This window comes from Chlamydotis macqueenii, chromosome 1 (assembly GCF_036417535.1).
Source record: "Chlamydotis macqueenii isolate bChlMac1 chromosome 1, bChlMac1.mat, whole genome shotgun sequence".
Lineage (NCBI taxonomy): Eukaryota > Metazoa > Chordata > Aves > Otidiformes > Otididae > Chlamydotis > Chlamydotis macqueenii.
This window is the reverse complement of record NC_141556.1, coordinates 137,142,639-137,160,457: the sequence shown is the minus strand read 5'-3', so window position 1 is coordinate 137,160,457 and position 17,819 is coordinate 137,142,639. Positions and strand designations below refer to the sequence as shown.

Genomic DNA, 17,819 nt, shown 5'->3' with positions numbered 1-17,819 from the left:
AATGGAGCAGTTCATGAAGAACTGCATCCCATAGGAGGGAGCCCATGCCAGAGCAGGGGAAGAGCGTGGGGAGGAAGGACTGGCAGAGACGACATGAGATGAACTAACCTCAACCCCCATTCCCTGTCCCCCCTGTGCTACTCGAGGGGAGGAGGTGGAAGAGTTGGTAGTAAAGTTGAGCCGAGGAAGAAGAATGGGGTGGGGGACAAGTGTTTTTAGCTTTGTTTTTATTTCTCAGTGTCCTACTTTTACAATGAATTGGCAATAAATTACATTAACCTTCCTCAAGTGGAGTCTGTTTTGCCAGTAGCAGTGATTGTTGAATGATCTCCCTGTCTTTATCTCAACCCAGAAGTTTTTAATCTTATTTTCTCCCCGTCTTGCTGAGGAGGTGGAGTGAGAAAGTGATCTGGTAAGCATCTGGCAGTCAACCAAAGTTAACTGACCACAGAGAGGAATGAAGAAAATCCTATCACTGATGTTTTATGAGGAACATATATTAGTAGCCCTTGAGAAAAAAATTACCTGTCAGGTAATCAAGGCACTCCAACAATTTTTTCTCCCTGGTAAAATCAAGTGCGAAAGTATCAAAAGTATCGTTGAGATTAATTTCAGGAATTAGAACCTGGGAGGATGCAGTTGCCATGGAAACCCTAAAATGAAAAGAAAAAGTCTTTTAGCACACAAGGCACAGTAACATTCATATCAAGGTAGGACCTGGTCATTATGATTTTTATCAATTCTCAAAAAGCTTGACAAAAACTTTTACATGTACTTTATATGTTTTTTTTTGGTGAGCAAAGTCTCCAGTGAAGTCTCCAGTAAAAATCTCTGATTACTTAGCTTTTGCCTAACGTGCAGTGTCAGATAAGTTTTTAACAAAATATTGGTGAAACAACAATATACTTTGAATTGTTTTTTCTAGTCACCCATTGAACCCAAGTAGCAACAGCACCATATTTGTGTTTCAAGCACTCCTGACTCTCTCCCAGCCCTTGTTTTCCCAAGCAGTTGCTTGCTCCAGGCATTCCTTGGCACTGGTCTCCCATGAGCTTGGTGCAGATCCCCACGACTGCTCAGCCATTCAGCACAGCACACTGCTGTTAACTTCAAAATGCACAGAGGGGAGATAAAACAAATAGATGTCACCACTGTTTATTTTGAAAGGCTTTTGCCTACAAAGCATGTGTGCGTACTTACATTTCTTCCAAAACTGAAAAGTTTCCTTGCCTATCTCATTTCAGGAGCTACATCCACTTTTTGTCTGTCCAGCCATATTAACACAGAGAGACGAGCTTTCACAAGAAAACTGCCATCAGGATCTATCTTTCAGATCCTTCAGCTTGATATCTCAAAATATGTGTTACCGGAGAGCTGGATCCTGGATACGTTTATAGAAAGTTTGGTCCATTTAAGCAAAGTAGTTATTAAATCTCATTTGTTAATTGTTTGAGTTTGGAGGTAAACACACAACAATCCACACAAGATACGTCAGTTATCTGTCATTCCTGACACACCAGATCAAAATATTTTGATTGCTTCAATTAGTTTCTCAAATTAGAGTATTTTTCTGTAGCCATTACTCAAATGGCTCCAGGCCAAATACTTACTAAAAACTATGTTTTCATATATTTATCATGTAGTATTTTAGGAAAATGGAGTTAGGAAATCTCATTGTCTTCAGCATAGTTTTCAAAAGCTGAGCTGAGGAGGTTTCCTAGTCAACAATTAATGACATACAGTTTTCAGCACTGTTTGTCTTGCAACTATAGTTGTAGAACTTAGTTTAAAGTAGATCCTAGTACAGATAGTACAGAGGTATTTTTTTTTTTAGAGGATAATTGAACCCATGTACTTAGAGGGGAAAATTCCCTGAACTCTTTCACAATGGCTTTGCTAAGAAACCAGAAAGCAGGTACCTAAGATGAAGAGTTTCTTTGAATATCTCCATAAAGCACATATTTATTGCTCAGAAGACCATATCACCAGGCCCTGGGCTTTGTTTGCGGCTAGGCATAAGGTGAACTGTGAGTATGTGTGCTAAAGTCAGTTTTCAGTGAGCTCAGCAGTTCGCAGGTTCAAATACCATGTCACCATATGAGGTTCAGAGGACTGAATTTCATCTACTGCCTGCTCTGACACTGTATGTGGTTGGAAAGGGGTTTTCTAGGATAAATGCATTTCACCCACTGTAAATAATGTACGACCCAAATCATTGTAGTGTGTGTAATGTCTTTGCTATACATAGTTACCTGTTGTGCTTACAACAGAGAATATTCTCCTGCAATTACTCTGAAATATGTGCATGAAGAAATGCAATGATCATAATTTCAGGAGACTATTTTAGCTGCTGGAGCTCAAGGCCCTGGTGAGACTCTTACATAAGCAGCCTAGAAATAAATAAAATATTGCTCACCACATGAGAACTAAGAGAGTTACTTGTGGGGAATAATTTATCAATCAGATTTAGTCTCTTTTTCCACTTGCAATTTGTCTGCAAGCACTTGGTGGTTTTTTTCCCCACAGCTTTATTCACTGCTTGAAACGATTCTCTGATTTTCAGGGTGTTCACTGCCATCTCATTATAGACAGCAATCTGTGATAGAAGAAGTAGATTTGATTGGGCACATATGTCAGCTGGTCTCATTTCTGCTCTCTGACTGTCTCTCCTGTGACTGCATTTATGGTGCAACTGTTCATGCTTACAAGTTCATGCTTCTCTGAATATTCTCTGGTAGCCAGTCAAAAAGTTTTGTGTCGCCACATCTTTCTGCCCTACTGCTTGTTCCGAACTGATAAAAGGTCAGACCCTCACCTTCAGCTTTTTACTCATGATACTCATGTGGTAGTTTTATTATCAGCTTCAGCGGGGAAAAAGAAGTGCCATGATACAGCTTGGTGACAGAATACAAACCAGAGTCCGAGTCTAACAGAGAAAATGTAATCCATTGTGTTGTCTTGCCTTGCCTTGTCTTTCTCAACAGATTTTCAGTTCTCTGAACCTGTAATGAGCGACCCAGTGTTGCTGGCTTATTTATAAACTGTTTAAATAGCTTTGGTGAAGCCTGATATTCAGAGCATTTGCATACAGCACTCCAGAGTAAGTGATAGATTTAAAGAAATAAATAATAAGAGCATGGAATTTCATGCTCTGTATTCAGTGAAAATTGGATGGACAATGTGAAGATATAATTTGAATGCACAGATTAAAAAATAGCTGAATAAATTAGCATACTTTTTATAGCTTTCTTTTTCATTGTCCAGATACATTCTCCCTTTTTCTTTTTTTTTTTTTTTTTGTTTCTCTGACTGATGGCTAAGCAGCTGATAATTCCAGTAGAACTTTTTTTCATGAGAAAATGCTGCTGAAATTCAGTGGGAATGTTTCAGCATTCACAGCATTGCACTGAAAACCAGACCAAATTTTCTGACAGCACAATTTTCTGGAAAGACTCACTCCCTTGTGTTTGAGTTCTTGATATATTTGGAACAATGAGGAGGAGCTAGGATCCTAGAACCAGTAGAAATTCCATGCACTCAGGGACCCAACACAGCAGCTGTCATAACTTCCCAGGCTGTTGAATCTCTAACTCTTTGAGTAGGCTGCCTCAGAGATGCATATTGCAGGTTCCCAAAGTTACACATTTTGTTACCTTGCTGCTTGTCATTTTGTGAAGAATATGAATCCATTAAGATCATTCCAAATTTCTTCTAAGGAATGTTGTCACTGCCTGATTTCTTTCTCAATCTCAGATTTTTTCACCAAGCATGAATCCCAGCCTCCAGAAACCTACTTCTTTAGTGTGTTTAGCACCAGACATCTGCTTGGCAACCATGCCACCTCCTTCATTTCTGCATGCTATTACTCTTCTCTTAATTTCACACCCTTTTTTGGCTGCATGTTTTGATTTAGCATTACAATTAGGTCCTTACCACTCTAGTACAGCACAAAATGGTGTTTTGGGAGAACGTGTCAATTAACCCCCTGCCTCTGACCACATCTGTATTGGGAAAAGACAATACGGCAACTATGACAACCCATCTGCCTTAAACTGAGGTTTTTCTGTTTATTGAGAGGAACATCTTCTTTACCTTTCAGTGATATTTTTAGCAGTTTGCAGGAAGCGAGCGTGATCGTTCTCCTTCAGTGACTGTTCAGCCTGAGAGATGAGGGATGTTGAGCGCTCAATGCACTGTTTGCAGTTTGCAATCTGCTGAGCCAGCTTTCTCAGCCTCACCACCTTGAGTGGAAACATAAGAAAGTGGTCACATATCTAAGGTCACAAATCATGATTGCATTTGCACTTCCGAGGCAAAGCTGGAAGGCAAAAGGGGAGTTAAGATGAATGGTTTTGCTGACAAGAACTCCTTTCACACTAGCTTGATGGTAAGCCCCATCTAGCCACCTAACATTTTTAATAAGGGGACAGGCACAGCCTTTCTGCCTCAATATTTTCCACATGGAAAACAACAGGAGAGAGCCAAAACAAGCACAGCTGGCCTATCTTCCAGCAGAAGAAACGTCATTTCCTGGTGCTTTCTGCTTACATGATAACTGAGGACTATTTAGATAACTGTTTCCCTGATGTGATGAGACCTGTGTTAAAGGCATCTTACAGGTTAACTACTTTTTTCCTATTCCTGAGGTGAGTTTCATTAAAAAATAATCTGAAAATAAAACTTGACAGAAAAAGACTTCAACTCTACATGCCTGCTCTTTTCATTATGTGCTTTCAGTCAAACAGGGTGTTTTCTTGTTGGATATTTTTAACTGGACAAAAGCACAGTAGTGCTGGAGAGCTGATTATTATTACTGCAAACATATGTGCCAGAGATAAACACAGTAGATGTGATCGTAATCATTAGCTGAAAAGTTAGGGAGGGGCACAGTCAATCCTCCATTTAAAGACAATGTTGGCTAATAAAACTTCTAGTTCCTGAAAGGTCTGGGAGTCCTTCCCATTGTTATCACAGCAGGATCATAGTTTGAACAGGAGTAAGAAATAGGAAGGAAATGAAATAATTCTAGAGTTCAGAAAGACATTAAGACCCTGTTACATGTAAAATGAGGAAACTAACAACCAAGTGGATTGGCAGAAATATCCAAATTTATAATCGAGATAACATTCCCAATCTCAGCAATTAGGGCACAAGCTACGAAGTTGCTGAGTTGAATTCCAAATATAATTGTATCCTAAGCAGACATAAGGGTACCTTAGTGTACTTACCCGGCAACAGAAACCAATAGGAAAATAAAGCTTTTGGAAAACTTTCAAAAAGAAAATACTGGCCAAATTATTTTTGTCTTGTAACATTGATATTTCTCTCAAAGATACGAACAATAAGGGGGGAAAAATGTTGGGAAAGCATAAAGATTTTGATAATGTGAATGATCTGATCAGCTTCTAGGATGAACTAATGCCATGATGTTTTCTCTAACTGTGCATTTGCAGAGATTACAATTTGGTCTATAACAGTCTAACCAGGGAAAGGTTCACTGCAGTATTAAGTAGTTCACCTGTTAATTTACTTTCAATCAACAAAATAATGAACTGAAATAAATGCTACCTTGTGAGCTTTTAGCAATCAGAAGGCATGTCATCATTTGTGAGGTTGATATACAATGTAGGTTTTTTGTTTGCTTGATTCTTTTTTATATCTTCTTCGATAAGACAACCGATGATAAACTTTAAAAGGAAGATCCTCATCTCGCCCGCTCTCCATCCACCCCCGCAATGTCAGGAACAACATCTGCACTAAAACTATGTTATCTATTTGGTATTTCATTTTTTTTTCTGTTACATACTCTGTGGGATTTTATAGGTTTGATAGATAAGATTAAAGATGGAGTTGCACCACATTGTCAGACTCATGTGTTTGGAGCTGCAGCCTTGCAGCCATAGCTAGAACTTTATACCTGAGTTTTTCCAGCTCTGTAGCCATAACTACCATTCTATAGACAAAATTGCCATGCCCTATCATTCAGAAAGACTCTTAGCCACAAGTTCTCTTAAAAAAAAAGGTACATTGGGCAGAATTCCCTGTGGCTTTTCACATGGGTCTCTTCAACCCCTGAAATCTTTCAACATATGCAACATCTGGGGAAAAGCTTTCCAGATCTTAACTGGACCTCCATTGCTATCACTTTTGGTTGAAGAAAGTAGAAGAATGATGATAGATTCTGATATCAGGTATATTCAAATAAATTGCAATTGTATTATAAACCTTCCATGCTCTAATGCACATTAGAATACCATTTTGCAAGCAATAGATTTTTTTAAAGCAGCTCATGTATACAGCACAAATCCAAATGAATGGAAAGTTTTCTACTTCACTGCAAGCACAGCTGGCCTCACTGCATACAGAAACAGTTGAAACAATAGTGTAGAAGACCATCTTTTCCATTTTGAAGAGAATTACATTACATTAACAGCATCAGGAAATTCAGGTTCTGTCACATAATGTACAGGACCTGTGGCTTCAAAAATATGTTTAAGTCAACCCTTGCCTACAGGCTTTTTATTTCAAGTTAATTGGACTATCCTGACAGCCGCATGAACCATTTAACCTGCTCTTGACTTTATTCCTTTCCTGAGCTTTTCCCACACAAGAAGAGTTTATATTTGACTTAGTTAGTTTAGCAGTTAAAGAATAAACACCTGGTACCTAGAAAATAAGAACATTAATTCAACTCTAATGCGTTTCTGAGTTAACAGATAGCTAGCAAAATGTGTTGAAACTTGAGTAACAAGAGATTTTTCCTGCTTAATATGTTTACTGCTAATAATCATTGTACCTCAGGAATTAGAAGTACACACAATTGAATTTCCTGCATTTCTTTTATTTTTTATTTGTAAATATGTTAGATTTCCTATTCTCAAGAATGACAATAATTGAAACAAATTCTTTAGGTGATAGTATTTTAGTAAATAATTAAAGTATCTAGACTAACACATTCATGTAGATAATTGCTAGCCACAATACCAAATGTTGTGACACTTTGTGAAAGTGAAAACTTCGGGGGAAACACTGTCAGATATAGAGTGAAGAAATCATTAAGTAGGTATCATTTTATTATCATTTACTGATGGTGACATAATTTCTGTGATTATCCTTAAAAACCATAATCACATGTAGTAAGAGAAACGCCACATAAACTGTTGAGATCTAGTACACTAATCTTGACATTTTTCATTCCTTTTTACATGAAAGTAGCAGTAGCCCAGGACTACATAAGGACTTTTACAGATTTGTATTAATAGTACCCGAGGTCAAAAAGCTGTAAGCATGAGGAAGTAGTGTTGACCTACTTGTGATCTAAAGAAGAAAATTTTTTACCTTTCCTTCCTTGATTTTGGTTCCAATTATTTGTCGTCTTTGCTGGATTATTTCAATAAGCTGGTCACATTCTTCCATCAGCTTGGTTTCCTGGCGGGATGCATTTACCTACAAAGCAAACCAGTTTGATTAGAAAAATATTTTTGGACATTTTCCTTTTTCTAATTTAAATTTTGTAATTTTTAAAATGTTAGTTTTAGCTTTTTTTTTTTTCTTCTTCTTTCTGCACATAATCTATGTGTTATTTTGTTTTCCCTATCTTGGACTTGTGAAATACTGAAATGAGTCTGAATTTTTTGTTTGAAGGAGGTAGGACTTGCAGATGGGTACTCATAAGGTATTTCTAAGTCAAGTGAGAAAAATCTGGTCTTTTGAGTACTGAATGATGTCAGTTATAGAGGACATCTATGAGAAATGAAGGCTTTTCATGAGGGGCTTGACAGATCACAGATTCAAGCGATGTACAGGACCGCAGTGAACACTAATGCATGTAAGAGCACAAGTACTGGATCAGACAGTCCATCTAGTGCAGCATCCTGTCTCTCGTTGCTACTAGTGCCAGCATCTGCTAGGAAAGCATCTTAGGAAGAAGTTTCAGCATGTATGATGATTCCCATGAATATTTTTCTCATCCTCCAACCATTTGCAGCTCAGCGTCTTCTTCAACCAGATACAATTTATACATAATTCCCAATCCTCAGAAGAGTTAACTTCTGTGAATGGATTTAGTCTCTCCTTCAACCCCTGTAAACTTTAAGTATCCTACCATCCTACAGGAGTGAGTACCACAGCTTAACTCACAGTCAAGTGAACAACTGCCTTCTTTAGAGTGATCTGAACCTTTCTCCTTCCAGCTGCATTTGATGACCCCAAGTTCTTTTACTGGAAAGGACAGTGAACTACTGATATCTATCCACAATCTCTGTGCTGCTGCTGATTTTAGAGATCACCATTTTGTCCTCTAGCAGGGATTCTTCTCTATATTGAAAAGTCTTAAGCAATTCAGTTTTTCCTTGTATAAAAGCTGTTCCATACCTGCAATTATCCTTGTTTTTCTTCTCTGTAACTTTGCCAGGTATCTCATCTCCTTTATGATATGGAGAACCGTACTAAGTACTCAAAGGTGCAATGGCATATGTTCTCTACTTTGTCTTGATTACTTTAATAATGATTCTAATGTTTCATTTCCAAGTGACATTACCAAGCCACAGGTATTGGCTGTCTGCTTTATTATTACCACTTTGCCTCAGCAACGAATCAGCTAGAAAGTAATAGCTGTGATCTTGTAGTTTTCTACAGTCTAAATATATGAGCCACAGAAGCTGGTTTTAGCAAAAAAAAAAACAAACCTTCACAAAGAATTTGAGCTTTCTATGGAAAATGTTGCCTTTTTGTAAAAAAAAAGTAAGAAAACTTTAAATAGAAAAGTTTCGGTTCTCAGCTGAAAATGTTTTGTTTCTGGAGGAGACTGGTTTTTTTTTCAATTAAAAGTCAACATTCTGTATGACAAGAAAAATGTACTTCCTCACCATCAGTAGTATGCGTAACTTACATGTATGGGTAAAGAGTCAGAGGCAAAAACGTTCTAATCATATCTAGAATAAAGAAAAATTTAAAGAAGTTATTTCAGAGCTGTGTTTCCATATGCACTTTGCTAGAGCCATGTCACCTTTTCCATTGGGCTAGTAAGAGCTAATGGTGAACAACAGCAGGGAACAGATCCAGGTGACAAGAAGCTATGTTTCTCCCCTTGGTTATTTTTCAGGCTGATGAGCCCCTTGATCTGTCTCAGCTTTCTTTTTCTAATTCCAACAATGTGTTTAAACATGCATTTACCTGTAAGCACATTATGGAGCTCATCAAGATTAAGCAAAATGCTTACATATAAAAATTTGGACCAGGGCCAATTTTACAAATAACCTTCTTATGTGGAATACATTGTGTCCTCTGGGCAAAGCGGGGGCTTGTTTACAAAGGCCTGATTTCATTAAGGTTTTGGAATATCCTTCTCAAACATTCACAAAAGTAAAGTTTGATTGCATATTTTACAGGCTTAATTATTAATTAAGATATCAGGATTATAAAGAGAAAATGTAGTTGCTTCTGGAAGGGGTCCGATGGTACTGAAAGTGCTGGGGAAATGTGCATGCAGTTGGTGCAAGATGTAGAAACTACTTCCACTGTGAAGATTTAGGTGCCTATTTATCTACTTACATTCGCTGCTTGCTCTGCCTGGCTTCCCACTGTGGTCTGTGAGGAGAGACAGATCACGGAGCAGCTCATCCAAACCCTCTGGCAGTGCCAGTGTCTCTCCACTGACTGCTCAGGGACCCTAGAAGAACTAGTCAATCAACACTGTCCCTCCTATTCCCCCTCTTCTCATCATCCCACCACCCTGGCTGCATCACACCCTCCCATCACACACCGTACTTTGGCTCGAAACTCTGCGGAGCTGTTTTCAATGAGCCATCCAGCGCACATGTTTCCCCAGCCCCGACTCCAGTTTCAGTAATGGACTGAAATTCCACCAAAGAGCGGGGAATCTCAAACGGGCTTTGTCAGGGGCAACGATCACATTCACTGGACCTGGGCACAACTCCTTCTGTGTCAATACTGAGGTCTGCTCACGCCAGAGCCGACTTTGGCACTTGATTATGGTAGCACTTCACAGGATTTTTGAGTGGCTTCCACTCAAACTGGTACTTCTGTCACCACTTGCATCACAAATTCATTTTGTCGAGCAGATCTAATTAATCTTGGGAGTAACTGTCATGAAACATAGAGTTACAGGAAGGTTAAGTCAACATTGTTTCATTTAATGCTCTGGTTGGTTTGAATAATAAAGTATTAATTAAATCTTAACTTAAAAAAATCTAGACTAAGAAAAACAAAATGCTTGGAAAAAATCTTTGGATTTCTTACACACTGACTGCAGACTTCTTGGTTTTTTTTTTAAATCTGAAAAGTATCCCCTTTTATAACCTTCATTTGAAGACATTTCCAACTTTATATCTTGCGCAAGCTTATTAAAAGTGAAAAAAATATTCCAAAATTATTTGATATGTCTGAGCTTTGTATGAAAGAAAAAAAAAATCTTGGGGGTTTTCTCAAGTTAAAATACTCCTTAATCAAATTTTCAGCCTACAAGGCCTCTGATTCAGTAATAACTTTATAATTGAGCACATGCCTAACTTTAAGTGCACCGTATTAGCTGTGGCCCTGAAGGGACTATTTGTGAGATTAGCATTGAATATTATTTACTTGTATGTTTCTGAGGAGTCATATGTCAGACCAGAGAGCCACAGGCATGGAGCAGGGCTCTGCCGTACAGGTGCTACAGAAATACCAGAATAAGGCTCTGCCTTCTGCTTGAATCCTTTGATGAACAGCAACCTTGACAATAACTTCCAGCTGGGGCTGGCCAAGGAATGCAAGTTCTGTCTGGTGAAAATATTTGAGGTTTTACGTTCTACATTTTTCCGCATTAAAACAAGCCCTCTTTCCAAGGAGTTCATTAAAGGAGGCTGAGAGCTGCATTAGAAAAGTCTGCAGACTGTGGCGTTTGTTCACTTTGCTTGTGGAAGGCTCTGAATTGTGCAGAGAGCAGACTTAAATCTGGGCTTCCTCCATTCCAGATGAATGCTCACTCCTTAATCCGAGATATCTATTGCCTGAGAACTTATGCTGGACTTGGGGACACCATTTTGTAGAAAATTTCACTGACATCAATACACTGAGTTTTGGCATAAGCAAATTCCTTAAAAAAATCCATGTCCAGAACTACTTTGAACCTAAAGCTTTGTGCTTTGTTGGTATCATTTTTATAAACTCCTCTTCCATGCCACAAACCAGTTTTAAAACTGACTAGGTGGCCTTGTTATGATTTAGCAAAAATGATGACATTTTCTACTGCAAACATGCAAGCAAGGACTGATTCTAGTCCTGCTGCTTTTGTGGGGAATTTATTCCTGTTTCTGTAAGATCTGAAGACCTCAAACAGACAGTTTACAAAAAAAAAAAAAAACCAAAAACCAAAACCAAAAACTTCAGGGTTCTTTCCAGGTTTTCCAGACAGATGGATAGGGTCTGCTGGCCTTTGCCTCAGGGAGTGGGTGTAGAAAAAAAAAAGAAAAATGGGGGTTCCTCACATGTCTGACAGGGAGCTGGAAAAAACAAGCCCTCCCAGCCCAAAGGGGAGAGCAGGCCAGCTGTTCCCGTCTCCGCAAGCTGAGAACTGTTTTGGAAAGTGTTCTGCTCTCTGCAGAGGCTTCCTTGGCTTTCATCTTCAGAGACCTGAGCTAAACGCAGCTTAGGTCATAAGAAAATGAATGTGGTGGTTTCAAAGTCCCCAGCAGATGTTTGGGAAATCACAGAACTACAACATGGCTAGAGGTTCAAGGTTACTGGGGAGCTTCTCTGATTAATTCAAAGGCAAACAGATTCATACCCACAATCCCCTCCCCAAATCATATACTGGATTCAAATTATTTTTTAATATCTTGGCAGAATTGTCCTTGCAGGAGCAAAACTCTCCCTCTGGGAGTCCTTATGGGTGAGGCAATTTTGTCCACAAGTGGAAATGCACATGTGACTTTTCAGCAAATAATTTCTAAAAGACAAGCAAAATAAGACACCCTAAGTTAGGGGTGGTCTGTTTTTTTAAGACTATACTATCTAGATTTATATTAGATATTAAGAAAAATTTTTTTACAATGAGGGTGGTGGAACACTGAAGCAGGTTGCTCAGAGAGGTGGTGGATGCCCCATCCCTGGAAACATTCAAGGCCAGGCTGGATGGGGCTCTGAGCAACCTGATCTGGTTGGAGATGTCCCTGCTCCTTGCAGGGGGGGTTGGACTAGATGACCTTTAAAGGTCCCTTCCAACCCTAACCGTTCTATGATTCTATGATCTGGGATAAATTCATCAAAATCAGAGTAATTTTTATTCTCTAGTCCTCCACTACTTCTGCAAAAGGGAAGAAAGTAGGTTGTAGAAAGAGTCTGATCTTTGGAAAGTGAGGTATGCATTTGAGTTTTGGCTTTACTATTTAAAAATTATCTCAATACCTCAAAAAATTATTACTTTGCAGTTGTGACCATACAGGTGAAGAAGAAGTATCAGCTTTTCTTTATGGGTTTGAGTTGATGGTTATAGAATTACTATATGCTCACAAATAAACAAAAACATCAGAAAATGAAATTACAATGATTCTACTTAACAACTTTAACATAATTGCCATATATTTCACTCTAGATTTTGAGCCTGAATTCACAATACTTTGAAGTAATATTTTAACATCATCCATGTTTGATTTATTTAATGGAAATACAAAGGATAATGATTAAGACACCTTTATGAAAACACTTCTCTTTCTTTTTATGGATGGCTAGACTGAATGAGAGTCATGGATTCAAAGTTCTTTCATTTCATATCCCTGTTTGATATTACGGGTTATACAATGAGCCTTCTGTAGGGCAAAAGCAACTCTTGGAACAAAGCTTTTTCAGACTTTATCTAGCCTAAGTGTAAAACTGATTTTATCTATTATGACAAACCGCGCCTTTGGAAATATGTTATATTAACCAGCTTGCCATCTGAATGGATCATCTACAACTCCTTTATTCTGAATTGGTGCAAGAGAAAAAAGAATGGTCATCTCCCATTTCAAGTGTGCCAGAGGCTTTGTTTTTGTTTGCATTCCACATCTATCTCTAAGCAGGAGACCTGTGTTTAGAGGCAGTCTCAGAGCAGGTTAAACAAAGGTCAGTGCAAAAAAATACTGCAACTTACTCGGGCTACCTAGGAATTTTGTGAACGAAGAATCGATCAGGCCAGGATAGCTAAACTACTTTGGGTCAGGCTGATAAGGCTATCTGCCCCAATCTCAACTAAAAGTAAACCTTTTTGAAATGCTCATGTTACTTATTAAAATACTGGTTTAAAGTTTTTTGCTCCACTGTGCCTTGAAACACATTATTGAACAAACCAGCAAGATATTTAACAGTCTTCTAATGATATTTACAATCTAATCACAAAACAAAACCAAACCAAAGCAGAAGTTTCATGGAAAACAAACAAATTGTTTTTATAAGATTTCCATTAAAAAACAAACAAACAAAAAATCCTAAACTCAGATGATCTGGAAAGTTCTCATAAAGAGCTACTCCAGAGACGCTTATGCTGACAGCTGTAAAGCCCATCGACTAGGCTTGCTTCAATGAACCAAGCACTGTTTTTATAAAACAAAAAAGCAGCATCACATTGGAACAATAGCTGCCATTTCTTGGGAAAGGAAAGTACACAGAGAGACAAACCACAGTTTCCCAACTGGGTTAAACTGCTCTGGGATCATACTGCCAAAAAGACAAAAGGTATTCCCCGTTTTCTCTTCGTCCACAGAAGCCAGTGCAGCCACCTGGGGAAACGGCTGGGCTGAGCTCATCTGGCTGATGTGCATGTTGCACAAATCGATGGGAAGCAGGTCAAGAAACACAACAGGGAGGGCAGAAGCACAGGTGGGGAGACTTTTTGGCAGCAGTGAGGTTTAAGATCAGATTAAGCTGTTTGTGAAACCAAATCCCTAAGAGGGATGTGGTTTTTTAAGATGCAGTAAAAGGGCCGTATAAATAATTTCTTTTCAGGTATTATTTTTGTCCTTTATGTTAGTTCTTTCTTTTTTTTTTTTAATTGAACAATACTTATTTTTTTGTTTTTAATTTTGTTTTACCTGCTCACATGAAGCCTTTGTTCCACACTGAGCAAAATATTCCACTTGGTGTGTTTTATCTAGAGCAGAAAACCAAAACCAATGAAACAATCACTGAAGTTCAAAGGTCTGCCTGTCCTTTGATGAAGATGAAGCCAGTGCCCTTGTTATCAATAGTTCCGTACTTAAACCTCTCATCTAGGATCCAGGGTCTTTAGCCTAGTGTTTAACGTACTCTCTAGAGGACTGATGCCTTTGGTCTCCTTGCTGCTCGAATTGCTCTTCAGCTGTCTCTGTTAGGCAGAAAAAGGAGGAACTCAGGAGCATTTTGTTCCCATAAAGGTAAATGTCTCAAAGACAGAGGGTTCTAAAAAGAAACAACATTTTGACTGACAAGTTATATTCCCTGATTGCAGGCAAAAAATACTACCTGCTGCATTAGTTATTCAGTGATTAACAGTGAACTAAACACCATTTTCTAGTCTAAGGACAAAGTTTTGCAGGAGTATCGGTCTAACAAGAATGTGAACACATACTCGTGTATGAATGTGAGACAGAGGGAGAGATGGAGCGAATGGGAACTGGTCGCCTTTACAGGCAATGGCAAGCACTGCTGTTTGTTTCTATATAATCTGTGTGACCTGGTGTCATAATTGCAACTCAAATTTCCAGAAGTTACAGTTTAGGTGCAATAACATATTCCAGCATGTGCCTAATCTGTACATAAAATGTATGCATAAGTGTTGCAGTTATATATATATATATAGGACCAATTATACATTTAATTAGCAATTTGTGAAAGCAATTAAATAATTCTATAGGCAAATAATATTTGCCTATTATGCTAGGGCTTACTGGGCATACAGCTTCAGATCTTTGAATGAATACTCCTTATTGCCATGTGCTATGCAGCATGTTTTGTCAGTTTTTATTTCTGAGTTTCTCTTTTCTCTAATGCTATATAAAATTAAGACTCTGACGAAAGGTTACCTGAGATTTTCATTGAGTGAAATCAACTTTTATGAGAGTGGAATTAAATGTAGAACTGAAGTAATTAGAAATCAAAAGTAGATCATGCCATATATTTCATCTAAATAATGCCAATGGAGAAAGTGTCTCTTATACCCTCTCTCATTAAAAACTGTCTTAGGAAAAAAATGCTGTAAACTCCTCCTTAGGGTTTTATGCACATCATGAAGTTTGCTAATTAGTCTGTTATTGAGACTAAGAAATCCCGATTTCCTTCAAGTCATATTTCCCTATTTCATGAATCAAAAAATGTCAGTTACTTATAGGACTTAAATATAGCAAATAAATTTAGCTGCTCAACAAACATTTTCAGAAAAATGGAAGATACCGGGGCAGAGGAAAAAGCAGCTTTCAGTGGAGCTACTTTCCAAGTTCTTTGCCCCACATATTTCACAGTGATGGTAAACACCTATTTAACCTATTATCCCTTTCCTACTACCTAAAAAAAAACCCACCCCAGCAAAGTAGATTCCTTATTCCAAACTACAGGTGGTCACCTTTGTAAGACTATGAAGGTCATTTGCCAGGATCTATATACAGGCTTTCCACCTAAATTTTCCTAACAAGAAATCCCCAGTATACTTGGGCTTTGACTGAAATGATTCCATATCCCAAGAAGGAGTAAGTACCATGAAACTGAGTGAAAACAGAGTCCTCACTGGTTTATATTGTCACAGACAACGCCTCTTTGTTGTTTGAGCGTCCTCAGGGAATCACACTGACAGTCCAGTTTTGATTTTGCTGTCCCTCAAGTAACAGAAATGCTATATATATATCTTACATAAAAACTGATGGAGACATTTTGTTGCAAAATTTGAAGAAGCTATCTTGTAGATGAAGTCTGATCAGAAATTCAAATTTTCATTACTTTTAATTTTCCATTCAGCTAATTTCTTTTTGATCAGCCACACAAGACAAGGCAACAGCAGGATTTTCCAGGTGCTGCCATCTTCTCTTTATCACTTTTGCACTATATTACATGGATTGAAAATGTGTCCAATACGCGTGTGTGTGTGTTCAGTATCTGTGCCAGTGAAATAAAGGATCTTTCAATATACTGCTTCTTTTTTCAGCTGGTTATATAACATGTCTACAGAAAACACCCTTTCACACACACAAAAACAATTTTTGACTGGGAACTTTGTGCTGAGATTTAGCCTGCAGCAGATCTTTAGAAGTGAGCTAGAAACTAAGCATTTCCATTACAAACAGAAAGCAAAGGGTGCAGCAGTTTGAGGGTTACATTGTTAGAGGAAAATGCCTTCCCTTCTTTATACAACCAAAAATGATTTTGCAGCGGTGTCCAGAATTTGCTTCCTATGACGTTTGGTGAATTGAAAACAAAACAAAACAAACAGAAGGACTGAGATACAGATGTTATAAAGCTGTCTACAAGCAAAACCTATTTCCTTTCCCCGCCCCCCTAGATAATTGCTCCAATTTTTCCTCCAGCTGAGTTCAGATTATGTTTCTGCCTAACAGATGAGACAAGCTTCATGGTATTGACTATATAACAGAGGTTTAATCATATGTTTCCTAGAAGAGATGAGAAAAAAGTCCAGAGAAAAAAGTCCAGGAAAAAATCTAAAATTGCTTAGAAAAAAAAGTAACTGGCAGAAGAGGCTCATGCTCAAATTTGTACCTTATGCCAATTAATGTCAGGATCTAAAAGAAGTTTGCAGAAGCCTTACACATTCATAGAAGCCATATGCTTTGGAAACCATGACAAAGCAACAAATTTGCTGTGACACAGCACTTTGTCAGTCAGAGAAACCTGTGACACTAAAACCAAAGGGAAAACCCTAAGCGCTTACAACATTAAATCCTTCCCTTATTCCACTGAGGAGTGGCTAAATCCTGCATACAGCTGGAAAAGTCAGAGGCCAGCAGTGCAGGATGTGGCCCCCAGTGCCTTGGGGTGGTGGGCGTGCAGGGAGGGTGGCTGTGCTGCAGGGCTCAGGGGGCAGACAGGGGAGATGTCCCCAAAGGCCACCGCAGGTATGACCGTGCTGATGCCCCTCCAGCACACGGCGGGAGACAGGGAGATGTGGCCACAGGGATGCTGTCACCCAGGGATTAACCCATATTGCCATATCCTAGGCCTGTCAATCCTAATTTTACGACAGTAGTTTTGGAAGATTTCTCCAAGGCCCCTACAGAAATTTTCAGATATTCAAATGAGCAATTTGCGTAGTGCATTTGTTACGAACTAATTACTACAGCCTTGTTTAACTCAGTGGACTGGATCCAGCTATAGCCTCTTCTCCCTCAGCTGAGGTTGAGGGCTTCTAGCTAGACTGTTAATTTATGCCAAAACATAAATATTTACACTACTTCCTTTTCCCTGAAACATCTTCCCCTTATAATAGCTCCCAAACCAAGTAGCTGCTTTCCTGACACGCACAGGGATTTTGATGGACTTTTAAGAGCCACACATCAGTTTAGCCACATGTTAGAGGGCTCTCTGGTTGGGTGAATGTCCACAGAATTTAAAGATAAAACTCCCCAGGATGCCTTTTAATGCTTTTTAAAAATTTTTTCTACAGATAGCATGAGATGAACAAATGGTGTGAACTAGGACTACAAATAAATGTATTTAAGATTAGCAGCCATTTCTATGCCATTTTCTCAGTTTGCAGAGAAAACTATATTTTATCCTGTGAATCAGTTTATTATTTGATGCAGGCAAGCCTGCTGAACCTGGGGAGGCAGCCACAGCTGCCTTCACTAAAGGGAGTGAGGAGC

The 17,819-nt window shown here is 38.6% G+C and overlaps 1 protein-coding gene across 4 annotated transcripts in view; it reads right to left on the bottom strand.

Annotated features, from left to right (window-relative positions):
- The window catches only part of MID1 (midline 1), a 186,069-nt gene that overhangs the window by 27,323 nt on the left and 140,927 nt on the right, over positions 1 to 17,819 (bottom strand). For all 4 annotated transcript variants that reach the window (XM_086768102.1, XM_086768106.1, XM_086768113.1 and 1 more), the window contains exons 4-6: positions 7,339 to 7,446; positions 4,093 to 4,241; positions 526 to 653 (exon numbers count right to left, since the gene is read on the bottom strand). In XM_086768102.1, the coding sequence (XP_086624228.1) occupies positions 526 to 653; positions 4,093 to 4,241; positions 7,339 to 7,446 (385 nt within the window). The remainder of the gene's footprint in view (positions 1 to 525; positions 654 to 4,092; positions 4,242 to 7,338; positions 7,447 to 17,819) is intronic.